At 34.4% G+C, this 15686-nt stretch overlaps 2 protein-coding genes and 1 long non-coding RNA gene across 3 annotated transcripts in view; 1 reads left to right on the top strand and 2 right to left on the bottom strand.

Annotated features, from left to right (window-relative positions):
- The window catches only part of LOC107697892 (uncharacterized), a 20086-nt gene extending 4757 nt beyond the window's left edge, over positions 1-15329 (top strand). The window contains exons 2-3 of the long non-coding RNA XR_001635276.1: positions 299-303; positions 15318-15329. This is a non-coding gene — a long non-coding RNA (uncharacterized LOC107697892). The remainder of the gene's footprint in view (positions 1-298; positions 304-15317) is intronic.
- Positions 790-4604, bottom strand: LOC107697890 (suppressor of IKBKE 1-like). The gene is made up of 5 exons (XM_016498741.1): positions 4320-4604; positions 2682-2787; positions 2460-2602; positions 1287-1400; positions 790-1207 (listed from the first exon to the last, which is right to left on the bottom strand). The coding sequence occupies exons 1-5, from the start codon at positions 4473-4475 to the stop codon at positions 1088-1090; spliced, it is 639 nt and encodes a 212-aa protein (XP_016354227.1). The 5' UTR covers positions 4476-4604; the 3' UTR covers positions 790-1087.
- Positions 5959-9840, bottom strand: LOC107697889 (iodotyrosine deiodinase 1-like). The gene is made up of 5 exons (XM_016498740.1): positions 9586-9840; positions 7765-7965; positions 7465-7624; positions 6791-6947; positions 5959-6662 (listed from the first exon to the last, which is right to left on the bottom strand). Exons 1-5 carry the CDS (start codon positions 9767-9769, stop codon positions 6480-6482), a joined length of 885 nt encoding a protein of 294 aa, XP_016354226.1. The 5' UTR covers positions 9770-9840; the 3' UTR covers positions 5959-6479.
- Positions 15330-15686: the final 357 nt, after the last annotated feature.

Genomic DNA, 15686 nt, shown 5'->3' on the forward strand with positions numbered 1-15686 from the left:
TATATATATATATATATATATACACACACACATATATATATATATATATTTACATATACATACATACAATATTTAGAAAATATAAAAAAATATAATTTAAAATAAGTATTTAATTTTAAATATTTTTTTAATATTATGGGTGAAAATTATTTAATGGAAAGTTTCATTAAAAATTAATTATAATTTAAAAAGTATTACAAATTATTAAAAAATGATATCCCTTTAGTTTATTTTACATGTAAAAAGAATATTTATATATTTAGTGAAATTAACTGTCACACTGGATTCTAGGTTTCAGAAAACGTTAAAACATTCAATATCACACTTCATAATTTATCACACAAACATCAACCTTCTGATGAAATATAAAACTCATCACGTTTAAACTTGGAATACTTGTATTTTATTTTACATATTGTGTTTTACAAAATAACAACTGCAGTACATATGATTGCTTTCCTGAGATGAAAATACAACGATTTACAATACAAAGACTGGCAATTGTCTAAAGGCCATTTTAAGAGGACTCTGATCATAAAACTGTGGAGGTGTGCTGTACATGTTACACGACGCACGAGATTATAACATCAAACTGTTGAAAGATGCAATACTGCTGATACATACATCTGATCTTATGCTGAAGTTAGTTAATAGGCCTGTTAATAATCTGTTTTCACAAATATAGAATGTACTCCAAACACAATTTAATCATGTGACCTAAAAAGACCTATAATCCTGCAAAGGCTAAATCAATTTAAGACAAAAATCAATAATTTTAAAATAAACCAATTTTTTTTTTTTTGGAAAATGCAAACAGAAATAGAGCCAGAACTGATCTATAATGCAAATTTACTTAAAGTTATTAAGCATCTATTATTAAAAAACTGAAGAGGTTATACGTCTTTCCTGAACAAAAACACTACCATCATTAATAATAAACATCAGAAAGTGCATCATCAGGCAGCAGGAAGTTAAACCCCCGCCAGGACAGTTCAATTCAACACTAGAGAACCCAATACAGATATTATGACGCCAGGTCACCGACATACAAATATACAAACTGCCATCTAAAGTAAGATTTCCTCTATTAGGGCTGTTGTTTCTTCGGGCTCTGGGCTGCCGTCTCTGCAGGGTTTGTCTCCTCTCTCTGCGGCCTCACGGAGCTGTTGCTGATGGACAGCAGACCCCTGAGCTCCTTGTTTTCAATCTGCATCAACAAAAAGATGCATTACATGAACATACAAAAGCAGAAATTATAAGCTGATGTATTAAAATAAAGCCATTACTTCAAGCTGTGCCAATTGCTCTTTTACAGAGCAGTAGCGCTGGTCGTCCACCTGCACAGCTCGACGCATTACTTGACCCATTTCACAGATCCGCTCCAACTGGCTTTGAACCTCCTGGAATAAAGACTTATTTTAGGTTTCATTCTGCCTGATTTTTGAACATGCCATCAGAATAACTTAAAGAAACTGATGCACAATTTTAAAGTAATAGGTCACCCAAAAATGACAATTTGCTGAAATTTTAGCATCATATTGCTTGCTTGCTAATGGATTCACTGCAGTGAATGGGTGCCGTCAGAATGGAATCCACACCACTCCAGTCCATCAATTAACATCTTGTGAAGAGAAAAGCTGTGTGTTTGTAAGAAACAAATCCATCATTAAAGGTCCCATATTGTCAAAACTGAAATTTCCTGGCTTTTTTCATGATAACCGAGGTCTAGGGGCTATTTAACTACCATATACGTTCCAAAACAGTCAGTCCACAGTAAAATGCACACAACCTGCATAAAGTAGCTGTGATTTTTCACGAACCGTTGGGCAAATATATATTCCTAAGGACATCAAAACCTAAAATACAACTCCAGAAAGGTGTAAAATATGTGACCTTTAAGATGTTTTTAGCCTCAAAGATTGATTCTGGCTAAAATACAAGTCCTCTATCCATAATATTGCTTTCTCCAGTAAAAAAAAAAAAAAGAAATCGCGTCTGAGCACAGATCAAGCACTGTTTACAAGTGAAAACAGTCCAAAACAGTTTTAAACAAATATGTGAGTGGATTTTGATGTGAGAGGACAACATAGGATGGACTTTTTCACTGGAGGAAGCGTTATTATAGATTATGGATTCATATTTCGGCCAGAAGCGACGGTTTGAAGTTAAAACGCCTTAATGATGGATTTGTTTCTTACAAACACGCAGCTTTTCACTTCACAAGACATTAATTGATGGACTGGAGTGGTGTGGATTATCAGCTGTTTTGACTCTCATTCTGACGGCACCCATTCACTGCAGAGGATCCATTGGTGAGCAAGTGATGCTACATTTCTCCAAATCTGTTCTGATGAAGAAACAAACTCATCTATATCTTGGATGGCCTGAGGGTGAGTACATTTACAATAAATCCTCATTTTTGGATGAACTATTCTTTTAAGAAAGCAAAGGTCTGGCACCTTAGCTTGATCCTGGTGAAGGCTAAGCACAGGTTTGGCATCCAGCTCTTTCTTTTCCATCATCAGCTGAAGCATCTGTTTTCGGTATCGGCCCATGATCAGCTCTAAAGCGTACTGGTGCTCCTCCAGAGAGAGGCAGAGCTCTGTGAACAGCACAAAGAGTCGAATCAGGGATTCACTCAACAAATGCGAGACACTTTGAAGAAACTCGCGCTGACTTGCCTCTGTTCTCCTGCTGGAGGTCTTTGATTTGGGTGTTCTCCTGGGTCAGCAGGATGTGAGGTTTGTATCTGGACAGCTCCTGATACTCTGTGCTTTCCTCCATGTACTAAATACAGGAAAAACAGAAATTCATAATCGGTGGATACTGGTTATTCTTCATTTATTAGCTATTAGACGCATCATATACAGGATTCTAGAGCTGCAACAACTAAATTGACAACTAATTTGATTATCAATTAATTCAGGCTGCACATTATGTGTCTATCTATGTATTTTTTATGTGATTAATCAATGAAATAATCAATAGATTAATTGATTATCAAAATATTAGTTAGGGCTGTAACAACTAATCTATAAAAGCAACAATAATCAAGAATGAGAATAATTGATAACAAATTTGATGATCGATAAAAAAAATAAAATAAAAATCACACACACACACACACACACACACATATATATATACATATATATATATATATATATATATATATACAAGAATAATAATTGACCTTTTTTCAGATTAAGAAAATAAACAACAGATTAACCAATAATTAAAATAATCTTTAGTTGCAGGGTTCTCAATTTTATACATAATTTTGACATTTATTATTATTATTATTAAAAAATTAAATTCAATCCGACCTGCAACACAATGCAAAAAATATTAACAAATATTCTTCATAAAATTAAACCGTCAAGATTGTATCTTATGTTTTTATTCCTAATTTCGCTTTACAAAAAAATAAAAATAAATAAAAGACAGCTTTAATATGCATGACAGCAGTACAGATTTATAATATCAGGCACAATATTAGTATCAGCATTTACACAAAAATGTATTATCAGCCCAATTTTAATATTGCACTGTATTCCAAGCTGTTATCCATAAGTTCAGACCTCTGAGGTTTACACTGCAAAAAAAAAAAAAATAATAAAATAATAATTACTTAGGATTTTTGTCTTGTTTTCCAATAAAAATATCAAAATACATTTACGTGAGAAGGAAAATAACAAGATATAAAACATAAGTCTTGTTTTCCAATAAAAATATCAAAATACATTTACGTGAGAAGGAAAATAACATAAGATATAAAACATAAGTCTTGTTTTCAAAAAATGTTATAAAAATTATGAGTTTATTAAAATCAAGAAAAATAGATGGTAGTCAATGGTCAACGTAGTAAGAAAAATTTATTATTTGAATTAAGTTGATCTTTCTTACCCTGTTGACAGATGCTTTGTCTTGTTTTAAGCATAAACTTGATCTTATTTATTTATTTATTTTTAAGAAACAAAGACCTAATATTTTGCTTTCAAGTAAATGTATCTTGATTTAGGAATATTTATATATTTGTACTGGAAAACAAGACAAAAAATACTGAGTAAAGCAGTTTAGCGTCTTGATCAAGGGCAACACTGACAATCATTAAACTAACTACCCATCTGAACTAAAATCTTTGATTCATCAGTCCAGATCTTACCCACTTAACCACACGCTGTGCAACAATAAATGGCTCATATTGTGTAATGTACATGCAATAACACATGCACACACAACTGTAATCTGTCCCTGCATGCTCTTCGAGGTCATATGTGTGCTCTGCAGGGTGGTCAGTAAGAGATTTCATATCATGCCTTGTCAGGAAGAGTGTTTTCGACCTCCTTCATGCTGTGTATCTTGTGGTTGAGGACGCTCGACTCCTCGATGAGAGTCTCCGCGGCCGTGTCGTGCTCCTTCAGCCGCTCCAGCAGCGTCCGCGCGTCGCCCAGCACCTTCTCCAGCGAGCACATCTCCTCCACCTCCACAAACACTCTCACTCACTCAAACTACACCGCTGCCCTCAGCGAGCCTGACGCATAACAGTCGAATTAGAAAATGTTGAGATATATTACATATTTACTAGTAATATCTCTAGTAAGATAGTCTTCTTCTTCTTCTTCTTCTTTTAAATTTAATGGCGGTTGGCAAACCAACTTATAGTAAGATAGTCGATTAAGGAAAGCTGTCAAGTAAAAGAACTTCCTGTGCTAGTTAACGTCAAATACGTCAACTCTTTTGTACGTACAGGAAATGTATTTCCAAAATAAAAGCCCTGTTTGGGTAAGAAAACAACAACAATAATAATAAAACAATAAAAGTGCTCGAATTCATTTTTAATTTCGGTTGAATTCTACAAATAGCTTACACAAGTTATCTCTGCATAATAACATGGGATAGAATAAATGATTTTAACATCTAATGCAGATAACACATTTCACCTCTATTTTTCAAAATAAAAGCCCCGTTTGGGTACAAAATAAAAGTACTAAAATTATTTATACTCAAATTATAATAAAAAGTAAATAAAAAAGTACTTCCTGTGCTAGTTAACGTCAAATACGTCAACTCTTTTGTACGTACAGGAAATGTATTTCCAAAATAAAAGCCCTGTTTGGGTAAAACAACAACAACAACAATAATAATAATAAAACAATAAAAGTGCTCGAATTCATTTGTAATTTCTGTTGAATTCTACAAATAGCTTACACAAGTTATCTCTGCATAATAACATGGGATAGAAGAAAGGATTTTAACATCTAATGCAAATAACACATTTCACCTCTATTTTTCAAAATAAAAGCCCCGTTTGGGTACAAAATAAAAGTACTAAAATTATTTATACTCAAATTATAATAAAAATAAAATAATAAAGTTTATAAAAAATTATATATACCCTTTAACACTAGCATTCTCTATTCTACTTGTTTTCTTTATTATAAAAAACTTGACCCTCTAACACTAGCACCTCGCACTCTCTATTCTATTTCTTTTCTATCTGCTTGTTTTCTTTTTATTTATTATAAAACAATTACCCTCTAACACTAGCGTTCTCGACTCTTTTTCTATTCTATCTACTTCTTTTCTTTTTATTTATTATTAAAAGATTACCCTCTAATACTAGCATTCTCTATTCTATTTCTATTCTATCTACTTTTCTTTATATTTATTATAAAACAATTACCCTCTAACACTAGCGTTCTCTACTCTTTTTCTATTCTATCTACTTGTTTTCTTTGTATTTATTATTAAAAGATTACCCTCTAATACTAGCATTCTCTATTCTATTTCTATTCTATCTACTTTTCTTTATATTTATTATAAAACAATTACCCTCTAACACTAGCGTTCTCGACTCTTTTTCTATTCTATCTACTTTTTTCTAATTTAATATATATTACAAATTATAGAACAAAGTGTTTACACTTTTCTGTTGAATTATCCTACAAAGCTTATGTCTCTGCATAATAAGATGGGGCAGAATAAAGTATTTCAACATCTAACAAATAACACACTTCATCTTTAACTATATATGCGTTGTTACAGTAATAAACCCATGGTGGACTGTAATTTAGAGATGATTATTGAAAAATGATCTTTGCGATACAGATTGCATTATCTTGCAATGACCGTAAACGAAACATGAAGCCCTTTCAAATATGTCAGTGAGATTGTAGAAAACATCATAAAGCATTAGCATGGGAAAATACAAACACGTACTTAATGTTTTGCATAAATCACAGCAGATTCATAATATATGAAGCGTACATTAAAAGAGCCATGCAAAATGTGAGAGGAACTGTGTCCCTATGTAAACTATTACTGTAACATCCCTTTATGGTAAGGTATAATAAAAATATAGCAGTAAGATGAGAACATTTGGTCTAATTTGCCAAACGCTTTTTTCTTTTTATTCACAACAGGTCTGTATATTGGCCTTTTTATTGCATTACATTTGTTTATCGCAGTTGGTAATGTCACACAGTCACCATGATGTCATTTAGGTCCTTGCGTTTGAGGTCAGGCACTTCGGCGTCAGATGCAGGGTAGCCAACAGGAAGCAGCATTAGAAGCTTCTCATTGGCCGGTCGCTGGAGGAGGGACCTGAGCTGTGGACCGCAGTTCAGAGGAGTCGTTGTCACGGTAACCAGCCCCACATTCTAACACAAAATATGTAATCAATACAGAGAACAATGGAATATTACACATCATTTAAATCACAGATCCACATTTTTTATAATCAAATGTTTGATTTGTGTGTTTGTGAAATAGCTTTTTTGTGTCTGACCTGCAGAGCAGCCAGCAGGATGCCACAGGAAATGGACACACTGATTTCATTATAATAGTGAGTCTTTTTCTTGCCATTGGGCAGAATTCCATATGTCTGCTTAAACACTAGAATCAGACACGGAGCCACATCCAAATACTCCTTCACCCAGTTTGTCCTGTGAAAGACACCTTTACTTGCTTGTTATTTAGTGAATTGGAAAGTCATATAAATTCTTGAAATAAAATGAGTTATAGTAGAACGAACATAAACCACAAGAGGGCTCTAGTAACACAGCTATAGGATTTTATTAAAACACTGTGATTATTATAATAATGATCAAATATAATATCTATATTTATCTGTAGATCCTACCAAAAATCGTAATATAATAATAATAATAATTATTATTATTATTATTATGTGACCTCTTAACTGTTTGAAACAACATTAACCATGGTAAAAAAAAATAAAAATAAAAAAACACAAGGGGGCACTAATGTCATAGCTAAGTTTTAGTCAACACATTTTTATTATGGCTGTAATTGTTATATTCAATTTATTAATACATATTAATTAAATTATATGAATACATAATACTAGTACATAGTAATAGTACAGTAATAATAAAACTAATAAATATTTTGCATAAAACTACACATTATGTCTACATATTATGTCTGTTTGAAACGCACCTCAGTTTCTTCAGGTCATGGACCCACTTGTCTCCCATCCTTTGCTTGTAGTTGATCTCCTCCTCCTCCTCAATGATCTCTCTGATCTTGTGTTTGACATCTGAATCAGACACCACCACAAACGTCCAGGGCTCAGTGTGAGCTCCACTAGGTGCAGTGCCTTACACACACACACACACACACACACACACACACACACACACAGGGACAAAGGGTAGGCTTTTGAGCTGAATAGGAATTTGCCACCTCTTCCAAATCACACAACAAATTCAGCCCATTGCATCATTGTGATTGCATTACCTGCAGTGCGTATAACATTGTCAATCACTTGTTTTGGTACCGGTTCTGGACTGATGAAGCGGACAGACCGTCTCAGATTCATGAGCGAGTAGAACTTTTCAGAACGTTCCAGCATCTCAGTAGCAGAATACTGAATTGGGGTGTATGGGATATGGGGTAAGTTTTCTTCCTCTGTTGTGTCTAGCCAATCATCATCACCCTCTGTGCACAGACAATCGATTGATTCACCAACGCCAATAAACAGAAACACAAATTTACATCAGGGTGAACATGGCAGTCTCATGTCTTTAAAGGAATAGTTCACCCAAAAAATAAAATTAGCTGAAAATCTACTCACTCTCAGGCCATCCAAGATGTAGAGTTTGTTTTTTCATCAGAACAGATTTGAAGAAATGTAGCATTGCATCAATTGCTCACCAGTGGATCCTCTGCAGTGAATGGGTGCCATCAGAATGAGAGTCCAAACAGCTGATAAAAAATATCACAATAATCAACAAGATATCCACACCACTCCAGTCCATCAATTAATGTCTTATGAAGCGAAAAGCTGTGTGTTTGTAAGAAACAAATCCATCATGACGTTTTTAACTTCAAACCATTGCTTCTGGCTAAAATATGAGTCCATAATCCATAATATTATCCCATAATATTACTTTTCCTCTATTAGTGAAAAAGTCATCTTGTCTGGATCAGGAGGATCAAGCACCGTTTACAAGCAAAAACAGTCCAAAACAGTTTTAAACAAATACGTTGGCAGAGTTTGATGTGTGAGAACAACAGTAGATACAGTAGATGTAGTAGACTTTTACACTGGAGGAACCATTATTAAGAATTATGGACTCTTCACAAGACATTAACTGATAGACTGGAGTGGTGTGGATTATTGTGATGTTTTTATCAGCTGTTTGGACTCTCATTCTGACGGCACCCATTCACTGCAGAGGATCCACTGGTGAGCAAAAGATGGAATGCTACATTTCTCCAAATATATTCCCATGAATAAACACATTTTTAATGGCCAGATAATGGCCAGAGGGTGAGTAAATGTTTTATTTTTGGGTGAACTATTTTTTTTTTTAATTCTCTACTCTCTGTCGTTTGTTTTGAAAATGTTTGAATATGTAAGAACATTTTCATATATGAAAAATATGATTGCATATATGCAATAATAAAACAAAATATTAACAGTATATAAACAGCTCACATCAACAGACATTAAAGCGCTATTTTGAAAGTGGGCTGTAATAGAGCATGTTGCAACATCTTAAGCAAGACTTTTTTGGACTTGAACCTTTGCATTTGGTTCAAAACTCTTTCCCAGCATAGAGTTCTTTTCTTTGAGATCTCAAACTTTAAGATCTCTTCAAAAGTTCTGCATCACTATGCTTGACGTGGTGCCCTCTCAAAGACATCTTCACATAAATGCTATTGTGTGGAGGTTACGGTTGCTTTCCACCCTTGTGCTGATTCGAACCATCCAGACAATTTTTCCAAATAATTTTTGTTCATTGAATTGATCATGTGCTTTACTGTTTTACATACTGGAGTACTTTTGTATAGTTTATTAGTTATATATATATATATATATATATAAGAGGACTTATGAATTAAAGAGGACTTATGATGGGTTTTGCAACTGTTTGTGGCAAATAAAATATTTTTTGCAAACACTATTTAATACTGAAAACATACAAATAAAATTAGAAAACATGTAGGCCTATAGACTGGCCAGTGCATTCAAAAGTAAAAGATAAAGTCAAATTCCTGTCATGTACTCCTTAATATTACTAGTTATGATGTGAGTATAGTGGTGGAGAGTACCGTTGTGTTTACTGCTGATTTCTGTATCATCCTGCAGATCCTCGTCCACCCATGGTCTGGCTGTCTGATCTGAACGCTCCTGCTTTGATCTGGTCTCTCTCCTCTGGGAGCTTTTGAAGAGAAACCCGATAATCACACACAAAACCGCCACGAACACCGGAGTAAGAGACGAAAACACCACCATGATGAACGAGTGAAGTCTAAAGAACGAGTTTCACTCAAGTTCACTCAACGGGGAGGGACTCACTTTCTTCTGTTAATATTAAACAGCTCCCAGGGAACTTATACACACTATTGCACGATTTGATTATCACACAATAGTCATTCATATGATATATCTGTAATACTTATAATAAGTATAAACTTAGTTTACAGTTATAAATTATTGAATAGTATTTTAATAATAAATAAAAATAATTCAATAATAAATGTAAAAACAATGTTAATGTTGTTACTATTATTCAATAAACAATTGAAATGCATTAGTGGTGAGAATGTTTAAGTGACTCATTCAGCATCAGTAGTTGGCAACAAGTAACCGTTTTTATGAATCATTCATTCAACCGATTCGTTCAAAGACGTTGATTCAGTCAGGAACGATCAAGTGAAGTATTTCCCTGTGTCCCATTCAGAAGGGCTCATCCCTATGCCCTAATCCCTTCAAAGAGTGGTTTACCCTCCGGAGTGAGAGCTTCGAAGGTTTGAAGGGTGTAGGGGACCAAACAACTGTTTCTTGAAGTGCCCTTCTGCGTCATCATCACGTGCCCACACGGAGGCGCAGTCATCATGCAAAGAATCTGCGCAAAGGATCATGGGAGCCCTAGGTGTCCATCAGTCATACCCTTCGAAATCCTTCATTCCGAAGGGCCCTTTGAAGTGGCCAGTTTTGAGCACTTTGGTTTGGAACGTCCCTTCAATATGGTGGCTATGATTGTTTTCACTCCGAAGTGCCCTTTGGAGGGCGATATATCCCATTTGGAACGCACCGTCTATGAATGAGTTGGTGAATCATTTACTCAAGCGATTCATTCAAATACGTTGATTCAATCAGGAATGAATCACCACCACCTGATGTGCTGCTGGGATTCTGTCGATCGGACGTCGATTCTGCTGTGACTTCGTTTGGTAATATTTTAATTGGCGAAGCAAAATGGACGGAGTAATAGTAGGCCTATCTAAATTTAAGTTACTTGATATGAGCTTATTCTTTATTGAACTGTTGTGTAAAAGCAATATCACGCCCGTCGAGATTTTGTGATATTTTCGAGATCAGCACGGATTGTCTGATACTGTTTAAATATCTTCTATATTAAATATATCTATAGGCCTATATCTAGGATATCCTATATTAATCATATATCTTAATAAAATCATCATGTTGTTGTATAATAACATTATACAACAAAATATCAAATGTCATAATAAAATCAGATTATTATTAAAATATAATATTAATTGATTTATAATGAATTAAATCGATATTACTTGATTGTGTGTGTGTGTGTGTGTACAGGTATATATGGTTTATGAGGACATGTGTGAAAAATGTATCAAAATTAATAAACAAATATATTTTTCATATTTTTCCTCTAGAAAAGACATGAATATCCAGTGGGCTTAAACAACTAGCTGTAAAGCAAATTATGCATTACAGACAGAATTACTGGTTTAGGTCATATTTAATTTTTGGCTAGTGTGTTTAGACTGCAAGAAATCCACCCCAAAGCAAGCAAAATATCAGAGCCACAGCGCTGTTGACACGACATTTATTGATTTAATTGAAAATCTCTTTCACTCACTCTCTCTCTCTCTCTCTCGCACTCACCATGATATTATAATGTATTCACATTTGAATGATGAGCTCAAAGTTAATTTAATGATATCAATCATAATAGCAGATAAAGTAATAGTTCTTCCCAGAGGTGCATTTCATATCACAAAATGAAAATGGTCTGTCATTACTGCACTTTTTCCATGATTACAATTTCCCTGTGGAGACTACACTCTTAAAAATAAAGGTGCTTCACGATGCCATAGAAGAACCTTTTTGTCTAAATGGTTCCATAAAGAACCTTTAACATCTGAAGAACCTTTCTGTTTCATAAAAGGCTCTTTGTGGCGAAAGAAGATTCTTCAGATTATAAAAAGGTAAGAAAAAGCACCTTTATTTTTAAGAGTGTAAAGAAAACTTAGATATGCAATTGGCAATATGAAAGCTTATTTAATCACTTAGGATTTATGTTCTCACATTGATGGTAATTTAAAGGTCATGCAAAGGATATTTTGTAGTGGATGTTGTTCTGTTGTGGGTTTTATTATGCAAATCACCTCATTTGCATCACCGTATGGTGTTTTTCTCACAGACATGACATAATCAAAACAGATGGCGGTATATGTCTTGACTCTGTCTGCGATAGTATTGTTGCTTTACACACACATACACACACACACACACACACACACACACACACACACACACACACACACACACACACACAAAGGCACATGTTTACTTGCATGTTTTTAAAAGCTGTTAATCTGCTTTACAATAGCATCTGTGACCACTCTAGCGTATCTGACCTGTATAAACCAATCAGATCAGTGTATGCCATTAAAATGCACATATAGGAATAGTTCACCCAAAAATTGTTCAGAAAATGGACTTACCCAAAGGCCATCCAAGATGTAAATGAGTATGTTATATCATTGGAACAGATTTGGAAAAATGTATCATTACATCACTTGCTCACCAGTGGATCCTCAGCAGTGAATGGGTGCCGTCAGAATGAGACTCCAAACAGCTGATAAAAACATCACAATAATCCACAAGCAAATCACACCACTCCAGTCCATCAATGAAGCGAAAATCTGCATGTTTGTAAGAAATAAATCACGTTTTAACTTTAAATCATTGCTTCTGGCCAACATGGCAGAGTCCATAATCCATAATAATATTTCCTCTAGTGAGAAAGTCCATCCCCTGCTGTCCTCTCACATCAAAATCCACTCACGTATTTGTTTAGAACTGTTTTGGCTTGTAAATGGTGCTTGATCTGCGCATATTTCTCTCCTGATTCAGACTAGACAACTTTTTCACTGGACAAATCAAAATTATGATAAAGAACTCATATTTAGCCGGATTGAAGTAAAAAAATGTCTTGATATATTTGTTTCTTATAAACATGCAGCTTTTCAGTTCGGCATGTTAATTGGTGGACTGGAGTGGTGTGGATTACTTGTGGATTATTGTGATGTTTCTATCAGCTGTTTTATAATTTGTTTATAATGTTATTTTTAAAGATCTGAAATATACAAGATCTGAAATGCAATTAATCTCTGACATTCTAGAAAACAATGAACATTTCAAAACATGATGTTATTTTTACCGTTTACTGATTCAGCCTTGAACTTGACGCTGAAGATCTCAGAAACTCATTTGCGATGATTACATTTCAATGTGAGGATAACAAGCGTGTCTAACTCCCAGTTCTGTTTGAAAAGGGAGACGAATTTCTGCCTAGTCAGATTTCAGCATCACACATCCATATCACAACCATTTCATGCTTTCCAATCTCAGCATCACTCTAAGAGGGAAATATGCAACCTTACTGAACCCAATACGAAAGTAAGAGAAGAAGTAAAAACTATTTTCATATTATGAACATCTAAAAATATTTAAAATGATCAGTAAAAAGCAAGACATGAGGCACTCTTAGTACTCTAATCTAGCATGAGCTACTTTGCAAGTTAAATGTAAAAGGTCTATTTTTAATCCCTAAACCATATAGTTTCCTCATAATTGAATAGAAAATACTCTTCATTGCCACTTTATAGTCATGTTATTGTAGCACTGATACAGGTGCATCTCAATAAATTAGAATGTCGTGGAAAAGTTCATTTATTTCAGTAATTCAACTCAAATTGTGAAACTCGTGTAATAAATAAATTCAGTGCACACAGACTGAAGTAGTTTAAGTCTTTGGTTCTTTTAATTGTGATGATTTTGGCTCACATTTAACAAAAACCCACCAATTCACTATCTCAACAAATTAGTATGGGGTATTGTCAAGAGGAAAATGAGAAACAAGAGACGAGAAATGCAGGATGAAAATGTAGATGAAAAATGCAGATGAGCTGAAGGCCACTGTCAAAGAAACCTGGGCTTCCATACCACCTCAGCAGTGCCACAAACTGATCACCTCCATGCCATGCCGAATTGAGGCAGTAATTAAAGCAAAAGGAGCCCCTACCAAGTATTGAGTACATGTACAGTAAATGAACATACTTTCCAGAATGCCCACAATTCACTAAAAATTTTTTTTTTATTGGCCTTATGAAGTATTCTAATTTGTTGAGATAGTGAATTGGTGGGTTTTTGTTAAATGTGAGCCAAAATCATCACAATTAAAAGAACCAAAGACTTAAACTACTTCAGTCTGTGTGCATTGAATTTATTTATTACACGAGTTTCACAATTTGAGTTGAATTACTGAAATAAATGAACTTTTCCACGACATTCTAATTTATTGAGATGTACCTGTACTTTGCCAAGTCCATTGGACTATAGAAACACAAGGTCATCGGTTCAGTGTCAAGTTTCTTCAACTATGTGCACTGTTGACCATTTGGACTTTTAGAAAATAAAATATAGAAAACAAAATACAATTTTTGTGTTCCCACTATAACAGTCTAACGGTGGACACACAATACATGATCAAAGGAGAATTAAGTCTCTTTTTTTGAAAGTCATTTCCACCACAAAATGATGCATTGTGCTTTATAGGGTTCGATGGTTAATTCTTATATTTGATATTTTCATTTTCATTTTATTTCAAGTTTTAGCAATTTTGTTGTGTGTTTTTGTCATTTTGTCAAGATAATAACCCTGGTGGAAATGATTTTAAAATTGGAAAGATTTCAAACGAATTGTAATTACTTTTGAAATAAAATATCAGTCTCCTTTGTCTTGCTAAGGCTAGAAACACTTTATTAGGGGTAAAATTGTTGGGTGGGGCAGATATTACAGCACAGTTATATCGTTTTTAATCCAGGGGTCACCAAACTCGGACCTGGAGGGCCGGTGTCCTGCAGAGTTTAGCTCCAACCCTAATTAAACACACCTGAACCAGCTAATCAAGCTCTTACTAGGTACACTTGAAACTTCCAGGCAGGTGTGTTGAGGCAAGTTGGAGCTAAACTCTGCAGGACACCGGCCCTCCAGGACTGAGTTTGGAGACCCCTGCTTTAATCTATAAAACTGTACTGATAGATCTTCATAGTTTACTGAAAGTCTGGGTCTGGGACAAGGGTGAAATTATAAAAATCTCCTTTTTTTAAGAGAAGGAGCAAAATAAATGACAGCTGAAGTGTGACTTTCATATAACAAAAATAAAAAAGTAGAAATCTCTATTAAATTTTTTTTTTAAACATGGGTAAAAAAACACCCATACCTTGAAGCAGTAATTTGTGCTTAGTAGTAGTAGTAGTAGTGGAACAGAAGGATTTCAGCAGCTACAGTGATAGTCTAATAATAGTAGCAGAAGTACAAGTGTAGTAGTGCTGCTGGAACTGAAGGCTGCTGTAATGGCTATAAAGTGAATGGAGTCTGATAGCACTAGAGGTATTCCAGTACTTACATGTCTCTAGAGAAAGACTGTGTTTACTGGAGTGAAATAAACCAATTACAGTACACTCACACCATACACACGCAGACGCTCATGGTCACGTGACAGCAGTGTGATTGTATGCGTGTTCCTGAAGTGCTTTCAGGCCCGGCGTTGCTCCACAGATCTAGGTCAAAGTGGGCAAGTTAAATATTAACCAGTAAAAACACAAGTCTGCATCCGTTGCTCAAAATCTATCGGCCTCTACAAGTAAGATTTTCTTCAAAAATAAAACACGAGTAGAGTCTGTGGTTAACAGTCACACGTTATCTATTTAAATTATTATTATCATTATTATTTTAAAACTAAATTCAATTTAAATGAGAGTGCCTTGCTTAGATCTTGAAACACATGTCTAAGTTTCTGTGTATCTTCAGATAAGATGGTGGGTGAAGGTTTATTGGACTACTGTTCTTTTGATTATCCCAGAATGCAACA

This window comes from Sinocyclocheilus anshuiensis, unplaced genomic scaffold (assembly GCF_001515605.1).
Source record: "Sinocyclocheilus anshuiensis isolate Anshui unplaced genomic scaffold, SAMN03320099.WGS_v1.1 scaffold78, whole genome shotgun sequence".
Classification (NCBI taxonomy): domain Eukaryota; kingdom Metazoa; phylum Chordata; class Actinopteri; order Cypriniformes; family Cyprinidae; genus Sinocyclocheilus; species Sinocyclocheilus anshuiensis.

What these genes read in the sequence shown, in the direction of transcription:
- LOC107697890 (XM_016498741.1), bottom strand. Translation starts at nt 4,475, where the DNA reads ATGTGCTCGCTGGAGAAGGTGCTGGGCGACGCGCGGACGCTGCTGGAG. An exon ending in CCTCCAGCAGGAGAACAGAG is followed by an intron (nt 2,603 to 2,681) that starts GCAAGTCAGCGC and finishes TGCTGTTCACAG; the next exon opens with AGCTCTGCCTCTCTCTGGAG. An exon ending in TTCACCAGGATCAAGCTAAG is followed by an intron (nt 1,401 to 2,459) that starts GTGCCAGACCTT and finishes TCTTTATTCCAG; the next exon opens with GAGGTTCAAAGCCAGTTGGA.
- LOC107697889 (XM_016498740.1), bottom strand. Translation starts at nt 9,769, where the DNA reads ATGGTGGTGTTTTCGTCTCTTACTCCGGTGTTCGTGGCGGTTTTGTGT. An exon ending in AATCAGCAGTAAACACAACG is followed by an intron (nt 7,966 to 9,585) that starts GTACTCTCCACC and finishes GTCTGTGCACAG; the next exon opens with AGGGTGATGATGATTGGCTA. An exon ending in CATGACCTGAAGAAACTGAG is followed by an intron (nt 6,948 to 7,464) that starts GTGCGTTTCAAA and finishes TGTCTTTCACAG; the next exon opens with GACAAACTGGGTGAAGGAGT.